Genomic DNA, 20,600 nt, shown 5'->3' with positions numbered 1-20,600 from the left:
TATCTATGATAGTTCCACCACAAAATCGTGTCATGCTATGCCATAGTTCTTATATCCATCTTTGTCACATCCGCATAACCCCTAATAGTGGCAAATTTTGTCCACTTAGTGAAAATCTTGCTATCAATTCAAACATCCTACATCTTATTAGTGCACTTGAAGAACCTTGCCTTCACCTCATCATCTTAAGTCAATGTAACTCTACTAGGCCTAGGCATGTACCACTTTGGATTCAATGCATAAGCAACCATATGCAAGGTAGTGTTCAACCTACCCTATCTGCACTAAATGATCGGCTGAATGTGCTCATTTTAGCATGTTAAAGTGAGGTTCCTCTCCCACAATAACTCTCATCTAGTCAAACATAGAATTGATGCACTCATACACCTCTCCAATGTTAGGTGCTTCCCCATCCCCATATCTAATGACCTAGAAAATTCGAGTAATGATATAGAAAATGCGTTTTGGATCACTCCAAAATGCATACTCTTCACTATCAGATTGTTTTCCTCTCAATGTTTACATCACAAAATTGGGGCCTCTCAATTTTGACATTAAGAAAGTGGGGGAACCCTCAACAATCTTCTCATGAATTTGTAGGCGTATGCTCTTTGTTTTCAATGTTTTGGATAATATATCATAAAGGCAACTCGTCACCCTTTAATTGTCCTTTATTTTGCACTTTTTCATGTATCCTTTTTGAAGGTTTCGATCAAGATAATCACCTTATTGCTTGTTAGGACGAGTGCCTCTTCTCTAATTGCGAGAACTTGATTTTCAAGTATTTTTTTATTTATGTATTTTATTTTTATTAGTTTTTGTCCCAGGATTGTAGCCCTTGAAATTCTGCTCATTTTGAGTCATCTTAGGCCTCAAATAGAGTTGTCGAGCTCAAGCTATTATGGGATTAAGCATGCTGCTAGTGGGGTTTTTCTGCCTGATTTTATATCCTTATGTAAAATCCCTTATAAGAGGGCTTTTTATTGACAATTGCATGAACTAAAATTGATATTTACATGTAAAGAAGGTTTAGAACCCTATTTTAAATTTCGCATCATTTTGATGAGATTTAAACACAGTTTTTAATAAATTTCTAATGTAAAGGTGGACTTTGTAAGTCCCATTACATATCTCTTCATTAAAATTATATATTACATGTAAAATCCCTCAAAAGTGGGCTTTTTATTGGCAATTGCATGCAATAAAAATGTCATTTACATGTAGTGTAGGTTTAGCACCCCACTTTAAAATTTCCAATCATTTTGAGAAGTTTGAAGTAAAGTTTTTTAATGATTTATTAATGCTATGGTGGGCTTTTCCAATCCTTTTCATATTTTTTCATTTAAACTATAGTTACATGTAAATATAATAACATGAGATACTTTTTATACAATTAAGTTGGATTTTGATTCAATATTGCATGTCTTCACATATGCAAGTCATCTTCTCAACTCCACTATCAATATATTTTAATTCCCAAGTCAGGAAGGTGGGGTTTTTTAATGCAAACATATGCTGAGTTTTAAATATATGCAAAGTGATTCAAAAGCATGTCATTATAAACTTGCATATATTAAAAATATGTAAAAGGGTTTTAAAGTGCGTTAACATATGCAACGTGATTCTTATTAAAGGCTCAGTGGTGGCTTTTTTTTGACCCAAATACATGTGTGTTTTGCTTCAAAAATTACCTTTTTATTCCCTCTATTGTTGCTTTTAACTCTTTGAAGGCTGTGTGGCGATTTTCGAAGCATTTACATGCTTCTAAGAGCTGCATTATGTAAAAAAAAAGCCCATCTAGGGCATGTTTGTTTGTCAAAAACAACTTGAAGATTAATGCCTATGTACGACATATTTTTGGCAAAAATGGGTTTTTTTGATGCAAATGCAAGTTTTTACATTTGCAACTTGAAGTTAGAAACTCACCTAGGTACAAAAATGGGATTTCCGGCTTGTTCTCTCTATTCATATACACATTTTTTCCTCCTTGGATGCCGCTTTTTTTTGCCATTGCATCTTGTATTAAACTCAAATATTTTCAGATTTGACTATTTCAATCTTGTTGCCAAACTTATGCATTTCATCACTCCATCATATCAAGCTTTCATTCTTGACTTGAATATGCATTCATTTCTCAACTAAGATTGAGTCAAAATCTGTCTATGTAATATCTTTTTGGAGATCTTTCTCTATATCTGAAAATCATCTGAATTTATTTTCATATTTCTTCAAAGATTTTGGGAAGAACTTTTCTATTGTTTTCCCAAAAGAGGTAAATTTGTGTTGTGCAACTTTGGGGCTTTGTTTTCTATGTGTTGTATATATTTTTAAAAATGCAAGCCTTCCATTTCATTTTCAGATTTGCATAGCTTTATTTTTGTTGATAATCCTTCTTCCGTCTAAAATTCTCCAAGGTGTATAAGCAAGAAACTCTTCATTCTTGTATATGCAGTTGGGATAAAAAACCTGTTCTAAACATTAAGTTACTTTCAAGAAGCAAGTTATTTGTCTCACATGTGCACAAGGTAAAAGCCCACTTTTCAAGTGCATTGTACACTCATTCCATGCTTTTATCAAGGATTCAAATGTACATAAAAGTCCTGCTTGTGAACTTTAAGTGCGTGCTGGTTAACTTGTAATGGGACATAAAACCTCACTTATGAGTAAATAACCTTCCCATTTGTATATATACACATCACTTCATTTTATCACCTAAAGCTTGCTGTTCGCACATATGCAGTGACCCCCAAAAAAACCGTTTTTGTTTTTTCTCTTCAAGTTCAATTAAAGATCTTATTTCACCCAAAATCAATTTCCCTTTGTTGCCCAAAGACCTTCCATTTATATCCTCTACGCATACTCTTCTAGATCTGGAATGCTCGAGTTCGAAAGACCATATATGGCTTTTTCTTGTAACTAAAGAATGACAACATGATGCTGGTCATACAACGAAAGTGATGAAAGATGGAATGGTAGCGAGCATAGAATGCTTTCAAGATAGAGACGGAAAGAAGCAAGTACACTTCTCAATAAAAACTACTATAATAGTGCAAAACGACTATTGATGCATATTCATATTCTAGTTCAAGATGCTTTCACCAAAGCATAACACATCAATCATAAAGCATCCTTGTAGCAGCATGAAGACCAATAAAGATTGATGTAACAAGAGTTGTGTCTTGTCAGACACTTAGAATAGTTTTATCATTTATTTGTAATTTGTGTTTGATAGAAATAAATGTAATTTCATGTATAATGTGCAAACTTGTTTCATGTGATTATTTTGCAAGTGTTTTGAGCTTTGTGGTATTGAAAAGGTCAAAGTTAGTTAGAAGTTTTTTAAAGAATAAGTCAAGGTGGGTGAGGCTTTTCCCCTTAATCTCCACATTTTTCTCTCCTCTTTTCTTGTATAAGGGAGGGAGCTCATTGCAAATAATTATCTTTTGGCAAGACAAGAAAATTTTGCCAATTTGTATATGTATTGCACTCTAAGACTTTGAGCTTAGATGTCAATCTAAATAACTTTCATTAAAATAGAGTATAAATGTATTTACACAACAATAAGAAGGTTGGTTTTTTAATTGAAATATACAAATATATTTATATTTGTGAAAAAGGGGGAGCAAAGGCGAAAAAACAACAACATGGAGGTGACTGGGAATGCAAGACGAATGATAGTTATGAAATGGAAGGGATATAGAGGAGAGGAAAACCTCTGTAGAGAGTAGAGAGAATTTGGGTAGAAGTGTAGAGCTTAAATAGCAATAGCATTGATCCGGCTATTGTGTAATGCAGAGTCTCGTCAAGAAAAATTACTATCTTTAGTATTGAAAGAAGATACTTAGGATATGTACATTGGGAGTTTTGAAACTGCAAACATCTTTAGATAGAGATAGATAGAGTATATGGAACATATTGGTCATGCAGGAGAAACAAACGTCTAGCCAGGGAGGTATACCATGTAAAAAGCCACCTGGACCACGGAGAGTAACGAATCTCCAATCGTCTGTTAGAATTGGAGAATAATAAGTAAATGGGAATGCTCGTTCAATTCCTTTGGCCCATATTGTTCACTCAATGGTGATCTAACTTCACATAATAGCAAATATGAAAAAAGGGACTTAACGTTTGTTATACAAAATTGATATTGGTAACCATGGTTTAAGAGGCGATTAAGGTAGAACTAAGCCTGAGCAAGCAAAATATTAGAATTTTTGAGAGGATTGTGGGGACCATGATGGGAATGTACACAAGGAATGAGAAGAACTAGTGTTGTCGATAACCATATATTCTAGGAAGTTCATAGGGATGGTTGACTAAGAAATTGTTGATGGGAAACCCACGAAAAATTGGTTGAGTTCATACAGTTGTAGTCAACGATGAGAATCAACTATTAGTAGGATTGAAGAACATTGGAAATGGTCATTTTTTTCGTATGAGGTCGACAAGGCTGAGAGGGCAGTCAACATACGACAATGGGAATAAGGTTAGAGATTGCAAGTTCGGATATGTTGGGTGGATATTTTGCAACCGACAGTTTAGGGTAAAAATCCAGTCACAAAATAGGATGACCAGCCACAGCATGTGAGACAGAGTCTCCCCTACTTTAAAGGGAAGGCTCCCCCTTCTCACCGTTCCTTGGATCAACTCAAGGTAAGCAAGAAGTTGAGAGATTTTATAAAATGGGAGTTACCAATATCCTTTCTTCTTAACTTTCAAGAAAGAATCCACTTACTTGTGGAGCGAGTAATGGGCACGGTGAATCTCTAACTACACTTCTATCAAGAGCTGAAAATAATGATACCAATAAACCTTCACTAGCTCAAAGGCTAGTTGGAAATGTACCGGTTTAGCTCTAAGTTCAGTCGTACTTCTATTTGAAAAGCTTTACAATTAGGGCACAAAGACTCTTAAAAGTAAGAATACTTAACTATTTTGCGAATTAAGAAGAAAATATAAGCTGCAGACAAAGCTTCTAGCTATACACTTCCACAATTGCTACTGGTCAAAGCTTTGGCTCCAATTGCTTCTTAACTCTTTTCTATTCAATTCACGAGATACAATTACCAATAACACAAGATAACAGGAATAAAAAATAACTTGGATGTATTATAGGCAAAGCTTACAATTCACACAAATAACAATCTCACTTAATCAAAATTAAGTCTCAAATGCTCCTTTGTATTCACTTTCTCTCAAAATAGTGCACACACAAACAAAGTTCTGGTGGCACAGTTTCTCCAGAGCTCTCTTGCATAAAGATAATGATGATTTTACAATAAGGGGGCACTCCTTTATATAGGCACAGGAGTTGAGAAAAAGGTGGAGGAAAAAGTGGGAGCAACTCAACCAACTTTGACCTAGTCTAACTACAGGAGAAAATAAAAAGTTACATGCAATTGCACATGCAACTCGCATTACATCCTTTTACATATAGGTAACTTGCATTACATGTAATTATGCTTTTTCATATAATGCATTCTTTACAACTACTAACAAGAAATAAAAACAAAACAACAATCTTAGAGATTGTTTCTCCGTGCCTTGAATTTGATAGTGATGTCATGCACTGTGGGAAGATCAACAATTTCCATAGTCTTCGATATGGCTTCAACTCTCACTGCATTTTCATATGTTGATTGCACAACTTTGGAACTTGCTGCTATAGTATCTAACAAGTGTTTCGTCAAGGATTTATACAAGACAAACTTGTTCATCGTATGCAAACCAAAATCTTCAAAATCTACATCAGCATTGATCTTGATTGTATATTCTGAATCTGCTATCTCTACTGCAATAAGATTACCAGATTCATTAGTAACATGGCATCCCATTTGTTCCAAATCACAACTAAAACTTGTTTCAACTGCTTGACAATCTCCAAAGGCCACCTGCAACTTTGTGATCAGCTTCCTTAATGTCTCCTCTTTATAAACAATGAGCCCTTGAAATTTGAAGAACATTTCACATGATGGAAGAATGTCAAATGAGACCAAGGCATCCAAATTGAATTTTACCATTTCATCCCAATCATCAAGGATTTCCTTCAAGTCATTTGCTTCCTGAGTCAAAGAAGAAATTAAGTTTCTCTCCATTTCATTCATCTCTTTGACACGCCTAAGAATGGAAAATATCTCTGTGATGGCTCGAACTCCTTCAAAAATGATTTCCTGTATCCAAGACTTGGCGGCTTCAATCAACCTTCTCTCTTTAGACGTTTGAAACATAACAACAACACTCTGAGAAGATTGTTTCTGGATAACCTCATTCAAATGAGAGAGCTCCTGTTTCAAATGATTTTTCTTTTCTCAAAGCCCATGATTGCTCTTTGATACATTAGCCAATGCATCTTGAGTATCATGCAAGCAATTCAAACATGATTGCTTTCCAATTTCAACCTTAGTAAACTTGAAGTCAGAATGAGTAAGCTCCTCAACAAGTTTATCTACCAAGGGCTCAACAACCTCAAAAAATTTGGTTTTATCAAAATCAACCAAAATCTTGGAAACAATTTTATCTTTCAAAGATTTGGATTTAGTCTTCTTAATAGGAAGATTGTCAAGAGGAATGACCACTTTCCTTCTCTTCGTTATTTTAGTCAACTATGGAGGCAGGCTGAAACTTTCATCCGATAAAGTAGGCACAATGGAGACCATTAGCATTGATACAGATTGTATATCCGTAGTGATTGAGCAAGATTCAGTCTGTACTGCTGAAGGCATAGGAAGATGTTGAGAAGATTCTGTCATGAAAAACTCAAATCCTGTCAAAGATGTATCAAGTTGGGAAACTTGACCACTGGTAAGAGTCGGAAATTTTTTAAACACATCTGCTAAGTGATCATATTGTTCATGTGCAGGGACATGACGAGCAGCAGAAGAAATAGGAAGAGCCATGATATTAACCTTCGAGACTGGAATGGAAGGAGTGAAAGCAATGGAAACTGAATCCATGTCATCATCAACCTCATGCAAAAAGGGCTCTTCATGTATAGGAGACGTATAGGCTTGTGCAAGCTTTGGCGGAGACGTGATCAAGATTTCCCCTTCTTCATCCAAATCTCCTTTGTCAGATTCTGTTTCCAATTCTTCTTTCCCTTCTTCCACTGATTCTTGAATTGGTTCAGGAACTTGAGCTGATTTAGTTCCTTTTCTTCCCTTCAATTTGAATTTGAGGGAACCCTTGGCATCAAAAGATGAGGCACCATCTTTCCTTGTAATCTCTAGTTGTGATTTCCTGCCAGGAGGACCAAAACTTTCACAATCCAAAACCATCTTAGAATTTACTCTTTTAAAGCCTTTACTTTTCAACCATTTGTTGGTGTTGACTAAGATGGATTGAAATCTATCCATAATAGACATACCTTCCTTTTGTTGCCATTGAATAGGAAAAGGGCATTTCTTATCAAAGCCAACTTGATGAAACTCCGGATCAAGAATGTCGCCATCATCTTCAACTTGGAAATCTAAAGGGATTTCCAACATGTTAAGATCAATTATCTGTTGCACTGTTAATCTGCAATAATCCATCTTCATGATGTCAAGTTTTGTCCTCATATCTATCTAGATGTCTTCGATGTGATGATTATGAGTGTAGGCTCTTTTCATCTGAGAATTCATCTCTCGTTAGTCAAAATCAAATCTGGCCTTGAACTTCTTCAAGGTAATCAACTGCAACTTTGCTTCCATGTTCTTTTCTTTAGGCACAAAATGATTGAATAATTGCCAATAGCCAAAGGCTTAGTAGAGGTAATGCCAAAACTTGGTCTATGCAAAGTATGCTGATCACATTGCACGTCCATGAGCTGTCTAGCTAGCTCCATTAGGATGATTCGATCTGTAGCATAGCTAGGTAAGGTATATGGCTCACCTTTGAAATATCTAACTCTCAAATATGTGAAAGTGGAAAATTGAAGAAAAATACAGCTGTATTGGTTCACTTTCTCCCATGTTGCATTAGATACTCTTTTGATAGACAACTGCTTATCGAACAAGCACTAGAAATGTCTGAAGAAGGCATCTTGGACTCTTCTATAGTGGAATTTACTATTTGCCAAAGTGATTTGGTCATAGTAATCCCAAATAGGAACTTGAAGACGATCTCCTTTGGTAGAAAGACAAGAGAAAGATCCCATGGCAGCAGCTATGCAAACTAGATAAGAATTCATGTAGAAGGGTGCTGATGTTCCCACATTGCATATTTGCTGGCAAAGCGCAGTACTGATGAGTTCTCAAAAGATGTGTTCTTTATTCTCCATAATTTGAAACATGAACTTATACATCCATGGCTCAAAATTAGTAATATCTTTAAGGCCACAAATTTGACCGAGAAGGATGATGAGATCCTTATATTCTTGTTTGAAATTTGACCAATGAATGGTCTTTGGCCATCTGGAGAAATTGCTTCTTTTATTGTCTAACTAGTAAAGGTTGACATACTTCTAATAATTACTCTTTTGCTCATTCCAACTGACCAGTGATGATCCTTTAGTGAAATCAACACATTTTGATTTATGCAGAACCTTGAAGATTTGTTCTATAACCTTAGGATCTAGACTAATGATAACCTTGCCGTTAGCATCTTTAATAGTCTTCGTCTTGGGAGTAAACCGCCATGCACATCTATAAATAAAGTCAGGTTCTATAGCTGCCATAGGAAACGTAGATACCAAGCGAATGTTGCTTCTCTTAATGCACTTCATTTCATGACTACCTGGAGTTTCAACTCTTTGTAGAAAATCAACCACATCCACATGACCAATCTTTGTGTCCAACACGTTATCCAAAATAGATATGACTGAAGAAGGAGCTGCATGAGCCAATTCTTTATCATATTGATATTTCATTTTTCTTTTGGATTTGGATGGCGAGGACATGTCTTGTGCTTGCGCTGCAATACAAAAATCTCAAAACACAAATACATCATCAAAATGAATCTCCATACAAGTGAATTCTGGATCAACAGTGAAGATTCAAAAATGGATTGGAGATTTCACAAATCTGACAAAGTGACTTCAAAGAGAAAGCATATGCATATGCAATGGAATGGAAAGTGAAATGAAATGGTATGAAAGTGAAAAAATGGAATGGAATGACAATGCATGAAGGTGAAATGCATGGGAATGCGTGCAAATGAAAATTGCTGATTTCAAAAATGACTTAGTGTTTTCAAGACATTATTGCATGAAAAATGAGTACATGTAAATGCAACATGTAATGGGAGGTGGAAGGTGAAATGAGATGTGAATGGAGGTCGAGGATGCACTTCACATGTAAGTGCGAATGAAAGATGAGATGGAAAGCATGGAAAGATATGGAAATATGTATTTGCTCATGGAGGAGCAAATGCATATAGAGGAATGGAAATGGAAAATGGAAGTAAGATAATGAGTTTTATAGTCACTTTTTGTAAAAAAAGGAGAAGTCAAAGTACATGGGAGGTGAAAATGACATCTTTTTGACTTTTCAAAATATGACTTTTAATCAAAATCGGACTTTTTTGATTTAATTACACATAAGACATTTCGTGAAATCATGTTGTGTGAATGGAAGCAAAAAATGAGATGGGTGAAAATGGAAGCATAAAATGAGATTACATGCATATGCGGATGGCGAATGGGATGGAAAACATGTAATCGCAATCGCATTTCGTTGAATGAGAGATGAAGTGTTGTGACATGGAAACAGAATGTGGAATATGATAATGCTTTCGCATGTAATAAAGCAAGAACAAGTTCTTGGGAAAGAACTTGCAATTTCTCCAAATGGAGAGAACCGGCAAGCACAAAACACAAAACACAAAAGAAACAACGTACCTTTGGAAAAAAACTCAAATATACCAAGATGCAATGCACTTCAACACTCAAATTTAAAATTGGGACTTGGGAAAGAACCAAAAACATAAAAATGAACAAAAATTTCATTTTTAAAGGAAAAATGCTCTTTCCATGGCAAAGATTTGAACAAGTGGCAATCATCAAGCAATTATGTGCATAAAATCAACAAGATAAGCATGAATTAAAAGCAAGAAAGAAAGAGCCCACTTACATGTGCCAAAAATGAAAGGAAAAGATGCTCCGATATTTGAAAAATTCTTCAAAAATGTTTGAATCTTTCAGACTTCCACAAATTCGAATAGGAGAAGGCAGCAATCAAGGAGAAGTTGGTACAAGATAACAAAACGTGCTCTAAAAACACTCCAAGATCCAATGTTTGGAAGAACAAAATGCTTGGGACATTTTTAGCAAAATACATGTTTCTCCATGATGCAAGATCAAAACATTTTGGTGTTTAAACACCAAAATGTGAACTACAATGCAATGTACCCTCCAAAATATGCCAAATCGATTTGGTTGAGATGAAAAACATGCATTCAAAATGGACTTTTTTGCAAATTTCTCCAAAAACGTGATCTATCATGAAGCTTTCAAAAACGTTTTTTAGGTTTATGAATCCTTTTTAGAAGCAAGAGAAATCATTGCCAACCAAAAACGCCTCCAATGGGACAAATCTCATGCAAATCCATTGAGAAAATCCCAAGTTATGATCAAAATCGGGTTTTAGGAGGGCAAAAGCATGTTATTCTTCAAAAACGGACCTTTGCAAGCTCAATGCATATGTTAAAACATGTCTTTTTCCAAAATTGGACTTTTTTGGGTCACATACACATTTTGAAGTATGCACCTGTTCAAAATCACACTTTTTGAGTGCCATTACATATTTTAAAACATTCTTATAGGTAAAATCAAACCTTTTGAAGGAGGAAGTATATTTTAAAATGCAACTCACCTTTTAGATGTTTAAACAAAAAAACTTCACTTTTCATGCCATAGTATAAAAAAAAACATCCTCTTATGATGAACTTTTGATGTAATGACCTCAAAAAGGTCCACCAAAACAAACTTTATATGTAGTGACATGTTAAAAGTCCACTTTTGATGGGTTTTACATGTTATTGCATATAAATGTCCACTTATGAAGACTTAAAGTCATTTAATTCACTTAAAATTATAAAAATGTTACAAAATGGGTCATAAACAATATTTATTTATCATATTATGAAATATAATATATAAACATAATTTTAAAGTAACATTTAAATAAACATTTGATTTTTAAAACTAAAAATTAAACTGAAACTATATAGTTATATAGTTACTTTAAGTGAAAAATTAAAAAGTAACTCAACTTAAAATTATAACATAAAGTGTACTATAGTCACGTTAAGTTAAAAATTTAAAGTTAAAGTAATTTAAAAACATAACAAAAAGTGAATATAAGTTATATTTTTCAAAAAGTGAATGTCAAATTGAAAATGTAACATCATATTTTTAATTTGTGTTGTTGCACTTAAAATGTCCACATTTGAGGCACTAAAACGGGCATAACTCTTGACTGACAACTCCAATTGAGCTCTAGGTTAGATCGAACCGAAGGGAAAAATGAAAGGCATGACATGAGCAAAACCAAAGGATTAAAAACAAGCAAACACAAACTCAAAAGAAAAGAACGGACGATGAAGGCTTCAAAAATCAAGCAAAGGCTCGACAGAAAGCAAAAAAAAAGGACTTGACGAAGGCCTTTATAAAAACAATTTGATATATGAATTGAAATGGATCAATCAATCATCCATTAAACAATTAAATATCAAATTCAAACTTAGAGAAATGCAAAACTAGCTTGAAAAAGTTTCGTGCTGTTACCAACATTTTGTGGTGACAAAATGTAGGACAACAGGATATTTAATGAACTTTGCAATTATCAAACAATTTCTAGAAGAGGAAAAATATGTATATTTCATTGTAAAGATTTCCTTGAAATTTCTACTAAAACCCATTTGATTAATAATATCTGGAGATTGTTGTCGAAGCTTATTTTCTGGGAATTATTTTTTTAGTTCAATAGTGATTAGTATCTGGAAATTATTGTAATAGATGTTTTTGGAAAGAAGTATTAAAGGTTAATGAAGCATTAGCAAACAAATTTGCAGTTTGAGCATATATCCATGACTATTTAAGTCGCTGTCTGTATAGTCTAAGGTTATTTTTTCCTTTCTATTAATGATTTGAATCTGTGGAAAGTAGGCCAATCCGTTATAAACATTTTGTAGACATGGGAAATTCTTTGATCGAACACTTAAACTCACAAATCACCTTGATACTTTGAATCTGAACCACTCTATTGACTTTTCCACATAAAATTTGTCTGAAAATTACAACTCCTAAAGATTTGGAGTGTTTAAAGCATGAAAAATTCTTATCAACTTTAGAAGTGACATTTAATATGATCTTTCATAATTGAAACCTAAAACTCTAGAAGAATATGCCCAATGGAGGCTGATAATGAAAATTTTCAAATCCTACGGATCCTTTGAGATTGGCAAACTGAGATTTTTTGTTGACAATTTGTATCATTTTTTTGAACATAAAAAAGAAATTTGAGGCAAAAAAGTGAATTATAGAGCTTCTACGACATGTTTTAATGAAACAAAGGCTCCTAAGCACAAGTTTAGATTGGTACAAGGAAATCAGGTCATCTAAAGAAGAGGAAGGTTTATTGAAGGGTTGAAATCACGTTAAAATAAATATCAGAAGCTTGGGCATACAAGTAAATGGCTTGGTGTGATGTTGTAAGTCAAAAAACACTCTAAGAAAAAGGTGCATGCACTTATCAATATCAACAAATAAATAGATCACTCAAATTGCTAAAAAAATACTTTTTCATCGAAGTGCAAAACTTAGCATCAAATTGGAACAAAAGAAGAATGGTTCACTTAAAAGATGAATGTCAATGAAGAAATAAGAAATGTACTTCTTTATACTTAGGTGACTACATGCATTCCAAGAACCTAAATGTCACAATCTCATCAAATAAACAAGGAAAAGTAACTCTTTATATCTGCGAAAAACACTTGAAGTGACAAAATTCAAAGTGAAAATAGACAAAAAAGTGACACTCAACATGCTGTGCATGCACCCATCCACTTAAGCAACAAAATATCTCTTGTGAAATATTTGAAAAAGTGATACTCAACACCTTGGTTGCATGTCTATTCACTTAAGCAACATAATGCCACTTGTGAAGCATAACAAAAAATGTTCAAGTACCCTACACACGCTCATGAATCCATGATGACTCATATGAAAAAATTCAAAGTAAAGATATGTTAAAAGTGCAAATGATTATAGGTGCATCCAAGGAGGACTAAGTTGCAAAGTGTTGGCTGTAAACCAGAGAAAAAGTGTGCTTATGCTCACTAGTGTTCCACTAAGTCTCTTGCTGTCAAGTTGTCAACATGCATTTTCAAGTTTCTCAGGACAGTGGACATTATCAGTTTTAGGTTTAGAGTCCAATGAAAATACATCTTCTTCCTTATACATGACCTTATTCAGGATTACATATGCATACAAGTAGTTGCTGCTGATGATTTATGTATTGCGATTGATTGATGGTTTGGGTCCTGGGATTATAAATTCTGAAAACTTTAGCCATCTCACTTCCAGAACCTTATTATCCAAGTCATAACCCCATTTTCAGAACTTTGAATAGTTTTATTGGTATAACATGCTACCTTAGGCCATTCTGTAGTAATATTTCATCCATCCTTGCATAAATTTGTCTGGTTATATGTCATTTAGGTATGGCACTCTAAATGACGTGGATCAAAATGCTTTAATAGTTAATGGAAGTTTTTGATAAGCAAAACATCAATATTAGCATCTGTGATTATAACAGTTTAGAAGAAGTATAATATCAAGTTGGTTTCACTTAGTCTCAAACCATGCTTCTATAAAAAGTCAAAATATGGAATTCCACATTGATGCTGCATATTCCATTTCTGATACATGAGATCGAGAGTGTGCGATTGCTGAATTATGATGATGTCAATTTGTCTTTTGTTTGAATGCAATAAACAAAAAAAGTTATATAACTTTTTTTTTAACATTTTTACATGCAGATCAAGGCAGACATTAAGAAAAGTAGGGTTGCAGTAACTTCAAGGGTAATTTATATAACCTCTTTTGCACCAATGTTTTGTTTAATAATCTAGAATGTTTCCCTACATCTGTTAAGTTTGGAAGCATTTAATTATTTCTAAGGATGGAACTAAATAACAATGTTTTTGTCTTTCCTTTGAAGGTGGTTGATGCTATCAATACAGCAAATGTTCAAAACAGGCCCTCGGTTTTTGTTAGTGCAACAGCAGTTGGCTACTATGGTAAGTTTCATACTTTCACGATTTGAAGGTTTCTTTCAAAGTACATATTAATTCCCGAGTAAATAAAAATTAAATGTCTTCCTTTATTAGTTTCAGATTTCTGAAATTCTCACAACAGAGTAAAAAGCCTTGACATAATGAAATCATTTCATTTCACTGTGGCATAGAATATTCACCATATTTAAGTCCATAGTTCTGAACTATTCACCATACACAATTTGTGCTTAATGTTGTTCTTTGACTGCCTTCTTATCTTTCTCATGAGACTAAATTTCAAAAAAAATGAAGTGAGGGTTTTTGGGTCAATTTCCAAGCTCTGGCAGAATTTTGGAATGTGAAACCTTTCCTTTTTTTTAGTGCCTTTTTCCTCAAAGTTGCCAACATCCTTGTCTTCTCTGATTTCAGGATTTCCCTTCCTAGCATGGCTCTCCTCATAATCCCTATATTTCCAAGTTCCTTGATTTTTTTACTTTAGGTCATCCCCTTACCTTGGTGCTTGTTTCCTTAAAGTTCTCAATGCCCTTTAGTTCCCTGTTTTTTAGGTTTTAGAATTTCTTTTCCTGACATTCTTTTCCTTAAAGTTCCTAATTCCTAATTTCTCCAACTTTCTTGACTTCGAAGTCTGGGGCTTTGACTTATTTTGGTGCTGGTTTCCTCAAAATCCCTCACCCCTTGATTTCCCTTTTTAGCATCCTTTTTGTAAAGTCACCAAACCCTTATTTCTTTAAGTTCCTTGGTTTCGGTCTTTGAGACTTTTTCTTACCTTTGTGCCTATTTTCTCATTGTCCCCAACCCTCTTGATTTAATTGATTTTGGATTTCCTTTCCTGTCATCCTCATTTTGATATCCCCAATCCCCATTTCCTCAAGTTCCCCGATTTTGGACTTAGGGAGTTTCCCTTACTTGGGTTTCCATTTGTATAAATTCCCCAACCTTGTTGATTTCCTTGATTTTGAGATTTCCCTACTTGGCATACCATTCCTCAAAGTCTCAAATCCCTTGATTTCAGATAGTTAGAACCTCCTTTACTGCTTGCACATTATTTGGGTTGCTCTTGTTGTGGACTTCAGCTATTCAATTGTAAGTTTCACTTCCTTGTAGATTCATGAAACCATTAATGGTCCTAATCTATGTGATTAGACAACAAAAAACTTTAAAATACATTTCAGTAATTTTTGACCCCTCGAGGACATGATTTTGGTACAATTATAGATGGTTATTGATGCCTGGGCTGTAGATGGTTACTTTATTTCTATTTAACTGTCTTGTGCTAAGACCTCAAGAGAATAGCACCTAGGTTCTTAGACTTTGAAAAATAGGACATACCCTAATGCTTTACATTGGCTGCAATCTGTCCTCTCTTTCTTGATGTGTCATTTTTTCTACCCAAGATTCCTTGTTCTCTGTCATATCCCCTATTTGAAATCCTAACTATAATATTTAATACTAAATAAAATTAAGTTAAAATAATCTATGAAGAATCAATAGAAATAAATAGTCCATTGGTAAAATTATAAATAATTAATTAGTAATATACAATTAATAATACTAAATCATATCAATAAATATATTAACCAATTATTAATCATACAATTAATTAACACAAATCAATATATTTAATACGAATAAACCCATTCTAAAGTAATCCACTATAAAATATATTCTAACATGTTTAGTTAGTGGAAAATGAACAAACTAAATGGACCAATGAAAGGACATACCAATTTTCCCTAACGTAATATATGCAAGTAAAACTTAATGTTTAGTGGAACATCCATGACAGAGAAAAGAATAAAATATTAAATTTGGGAATTATATAAAAAAATGGCAAAAACGGATATAAAGAAAGTAAGAAGAATATGAGTGCATAATTTGCATGAGAACAATACACCATTATTGGCACGGGAAAAAGAACAAAGCATGCACTAAATAAAGAAGGAAATATACATCCTACGTGGAAAGTAGAACAATTAATAGAAACATGAAAAATCCGAAATTATAGGGTGATGAGGCCATGAATAGACTTAAAGTGGTCAACACTAAATAAGGAGCTTTTCAAGTTATGTTTCTAATCTTTAATAATCCCACTTATTTATATATTAATTTAAGTAGTTTGAACTTTGGAATATAATTTAGTATTAGAAAAATTAGGAAATAAGAGAATTACTTAAATAATATGATATATGTATGGAATACATATCAATTGGTAGTGTTATATATATATATATATATATATGTTTGTGATAGTGAATTAGTACTATGTAAATGTAAATTTTCTTATATAAAATGTGTTATTAAATATAGGAGAATATGTAAATATATATAATGATGTTCATGATTATTGAATTTCAATATTTTGTTTATTAACTAAATATACAAAAACAATAAATTAAACTCCCATAGTGTCACTGTAGGGATTGAATGCCAATATAGGGATTGAGATCATCTCTATATAAATGGTTAATTTGGGAATTAATGGAATTTCATAGTGCCAGTGTATGAGGTTTGTCCCTCGTATAAATGACTTATAGTGCCAGTGCGAGAGCTTACTACAACCCACGTATAAATGGCTAGATGAGAATGATACCTCATAGTCCCAGTACAAGAGGTTGGTATAGTCTTCGCATAAATGGCTATCGTGTCAGTGCGAGAGATGAGTGTAATCTTGTATAAATGGCTAGATGAGAATAATACCTCATAGTGCCTGTGCGGTAGGTTAGTACCATCCTCATATAAATGGCTAGTAGTGCTAGTGCGAGATGACAACATAACCCCGTATAAATGGCTAGATGAGAATTAGATAATGGCTAGAATATTTTGATGAGTCAACATATGCATATGTGATTGGCCTTGGAGAGAGGATGTCCCGTCCAAGAAGAATCTTGAGGGGTGCACTCTAGAGAAGATGGTTGAATAACTAAGGGTTAGGAAACCTGATTTGGACAAGTCTGTAAGGGTGGGATTAAATTAGAGGGTAGAATAGTATAAATATAGTTGTTATTATTATGCTTCTAACAATTAATTTGTAGTTTATAATCCTTTCTTGCTAACCCTAGTATCAGGGATATTACATTCTCCTCTATAAATGAATGATCAAATTTATTTCAGATTAGAACTATGAATGTCTTTTTGATTTTCAGAATATGATTATTCCTAATCTCTGATTTCTTATTTACAGATTGCAATCGGAATATTGATAATCTTGATCTTTGTCAAATGTATATGTGATGCTAATTCAATATTGAAAAATACTGAATACTATTTTGCAAGTCTGATTTTGATATTGGTAATACCTATATACAATAGGAAGAACATTTATTGATTTCAATGCTCTTCTAGGAAGATTGGATCTTATATATATGTATTTATGTATGTCTGTATGTTACTGATGGGACATGTCAATGAATGGACCTGGCTCCACGCAGTGGAGGCATGTCCGCTCATGGCATACCCAATCTAATGCACCGTTTCATTATCAAGAAGAAGCGTGATCACTAGTCGGGATTTGTAATGAATTTGTACTTCACCAAATTTATATATGAGATTGTCAATCATGAAGTTGTTATAGTCAGACTCAATCTGATTCAATATCTGCATTCAATTGATCATTGAAAGGAACATGAAATAATCACAGTCAGTAATTTATAATCTGCAAGTGCAGATTTGTCAATATACTTGGAAGTATTATGATGTTATGATTTGGTATGTTAATGATAAACATTTTCAACCAATATAATATGTATGTATATATATCAGCATACACAATGTATACTGATAAATAAACATGCATATAAATTATCACTCATATATCTGATCATAGCTATCATATTTCAACATCCTTATCTCACTTTGAGAATGGCACTAGAGGAGAGAACTTGTGATTTCGAGGGCCAAAGACTCTATTGGGGAATAAGATACAACAAACTAAGCTTACAAGTAGAAGATCTTATCATTTTCAAGCTGTAGATTTCTTATCTTGGTTGGTAAAGTACACATTAGATCATGAGGGAAGGTAGGGCTTTTCTAGCCTACTTTTCATGTGCCTCCCCAAGAGTATACATCAATACATGTGAAGGTTTATCTTCCGTGATGGTTCAAGATCTCATAAATAAGCTTTCATGAAATTACAATCTAGATAAACATTCACTTCAAATAGGCAACAATCCTCCAGCTCCGTTTCCATTTCCATGTGGATCCTCTTTTGGTCCCTTGGCTTTTGTATTTAATCATGATTTTCAATCAGACTCAAGGAAATTTGTTTCAAAATCTTATAGTGACAAAACATAGCACTGTGATGAGCATATCTTAACATTCACAGTTTCGCCACAACTTGTAGTGTTTTTGGAGTAGACAATGAAGATATCCCATTTTGACTTTTTATTTTCCCCATTTTCAGGTTCTCTTGCTGTAGTTGGCTTTGACCTTTTGGGTGTGTGCCAACCTTATTAGAGTGGATTACTGTTACTAGTATGATCATATGGTGAAGAGGACTTAGAGGATATGTTTTGATGTTACTTTTTGCTTCTAGTCTGTACTCCAAGAGTATTGGAGAGAGAATCTATCTATTGTAAGTCATCTAGTCTAGTTGATTATCATTGTTCATCATTAGTACCATTCCTGTGTAGTCAGATTTCAATTTTGATGCATTTTGACCATATCTGCAACTCAGGTGTGCTATTGAGCTATATATTAATTAAATTTACTAAGGTTGCAATTTTAATCAAAATAGTTTGACAAAGACCTTTGTATAATTGCTCATTGGAATGAGAATGCAAAGTTTTAAATCTTGAATGCTTAATGTTGAGACTGAAGTGCCTTGAGTGATTAAATATTTAGCCAATTCACTTAGAGGGATATAAGTTATTAAAAAAAGGTTGAGCTCTCATTTGTTGTGTACAAAAGATTTCAGAATCATTTTTACTTCTCTGTAGAGATTCAGAGATTTTTGCGTTTGGCCAAAGTCTTTCTTGTTGGTAAACAACCCCAATGAGCTCTTGGAGTTGAGGACGAAAAGTCTGCCTTCAACAAAGTGGTTCCAAAAGGGATTGACAGAGTGGATATTTGGGATTTGGGGATGAAAATTCTCAAGAGTTTTATTCTTGCAATTTCATACAAGATTTATTTGTAATGAAAGATATGATTTTCAAGATTGATGCTCGGAGATTTGTATGGAAAAGTAAAAAATAGTTTCTAGAATTGTGTTGAAAGTGAAAGTAAGTTTCTGAGGGTTTATATTAATATTACCAAAGAGGAGCCATAGTATATAAAGGAAGGTGATGCATTGTTTAAATAGTTTCAATGCTTTATTTTTCCTTCATCATAGCCTTGTAGGACACATCAAGATTATTATAAATTTATTAAGGAGTTGCATCACATAGTCAGAATGGGCATTGCAATCTGAAGGCACTGTGTTCATAAAGAATGAAAGCATTGCATTGGTTGGGAAAAATAGTGTGTATTTATTCACATTAATAAATTCATTTGATACTAAAGAAAACATGCACTAATACTGGGGGTTAAGTGAGTATAAATTCAATCTCTTACATTGAAATTTTAGCAGTTATAAGCAATGTCAAAGAAATGAACAAAACATCCACACAATTAAGATCTAACAAAAGGGTCACAAAATGCAGACACAAGTTTATGTGGAAGTCCTTGCAGGAGAAAAGCATGACAGAATATTGTTTTTTATAGAAAATTTCTTACAAATTCATAGAGACCAACCTAAAGAAGACACCAATCCCCTCCATTGAGCTCCAACTCAGCAAGAGATTCCAATCTCTTTGAATGAGGTGCACCAACATCTCAATCTCTTATTAGATTAGAAGGCTCCAACCTTTGAAATGTAACGTAATAATAGTGTCTTGTATCTGATTTAGATGATCTTAAAAATCTACTCACAACATCAACAAAATGTCCTTTAAGACTTTTCTCTTGACTCTGCAATAAACTTCCAATTGAATCTGCAATAAGATCTTCAATGAGTGTTCTAAATACTGAGAGTTGTCTTCATAAAATTCTGCCCTTTGTCTACTTCAAAAAGTCTGATTTTATTTCATAAATCTGCTTTCAACAATGTCTGGTTTCTGATGAGGAGAGATAAGACTAATGATTGATTGCCCTTTATCCTTCTTGTTTTACTTCGTCTAACACCAACCAACTAGACCTACTATTCCTCATGTTAAGGTATTCCGCTGGTTCATATTTCCTCTTAAATCCTCTCTAAATGTCCATGGACTCACTGTAAGATATTTCTTAAATTGATCTTTTATCTTACTTCCATAGCCAATAATTACTCCTTTCAAGAGTTGATTACTATAGGAGGTTTGGAGGCCAACCCTTAACCCTTGTTACCAATCTCCTAGTTACTTTCTCCTAGCATC

At 33.7% G+C, this 20,600-nt stretch overlaps 1 protein-coding gene across 1 annotated transcript in view; it reads left to right on the top strand.

Moving 5' to 3' along the window:
• The window catches only part of SULA (NAD(P)-binding Rossmann-fold superfamily protein), a 222,543-nt gene that overhangs the window by 79,811 nt on the left and 122,132 nt on the right, over nucleotides 1-20,600 (top strand). Inside the window, exons 5-6 of the mRNA XM_089792284.1 lie at nucleotides 13,957-14,001; nucleotides 14,139-14,217. Coding sequence (XP_089648410.1) covers nucleotides 13,957-14,001; nucleotides 14,139-14,217 — 124 coding nt within the window. The remainder of the gene's footprint in view (nucleotides 1-13,956; nucleotides 14,002-14,138; nucleotides 14,218-20,600) is intronic.

Source organism: Cupressus sempervirens, chromosome 7 (assembly GCF_028749045.1).
Source record: "Cupressus sempervirens isolate cs-2001-9-10 chromosome 7, ASM2874904v1, whole genome shotgun sequence".
Taxonomy (NCBI): Eukaryota; Viridiplantae; Streptophyta; class Pinopsida; order Cupressales; family Cupressaceae; genus Cupressus; species Cupressus sempervirens.
This window is presented reverse-complemented; position numbering and strand designations above follow the sequence as displayed.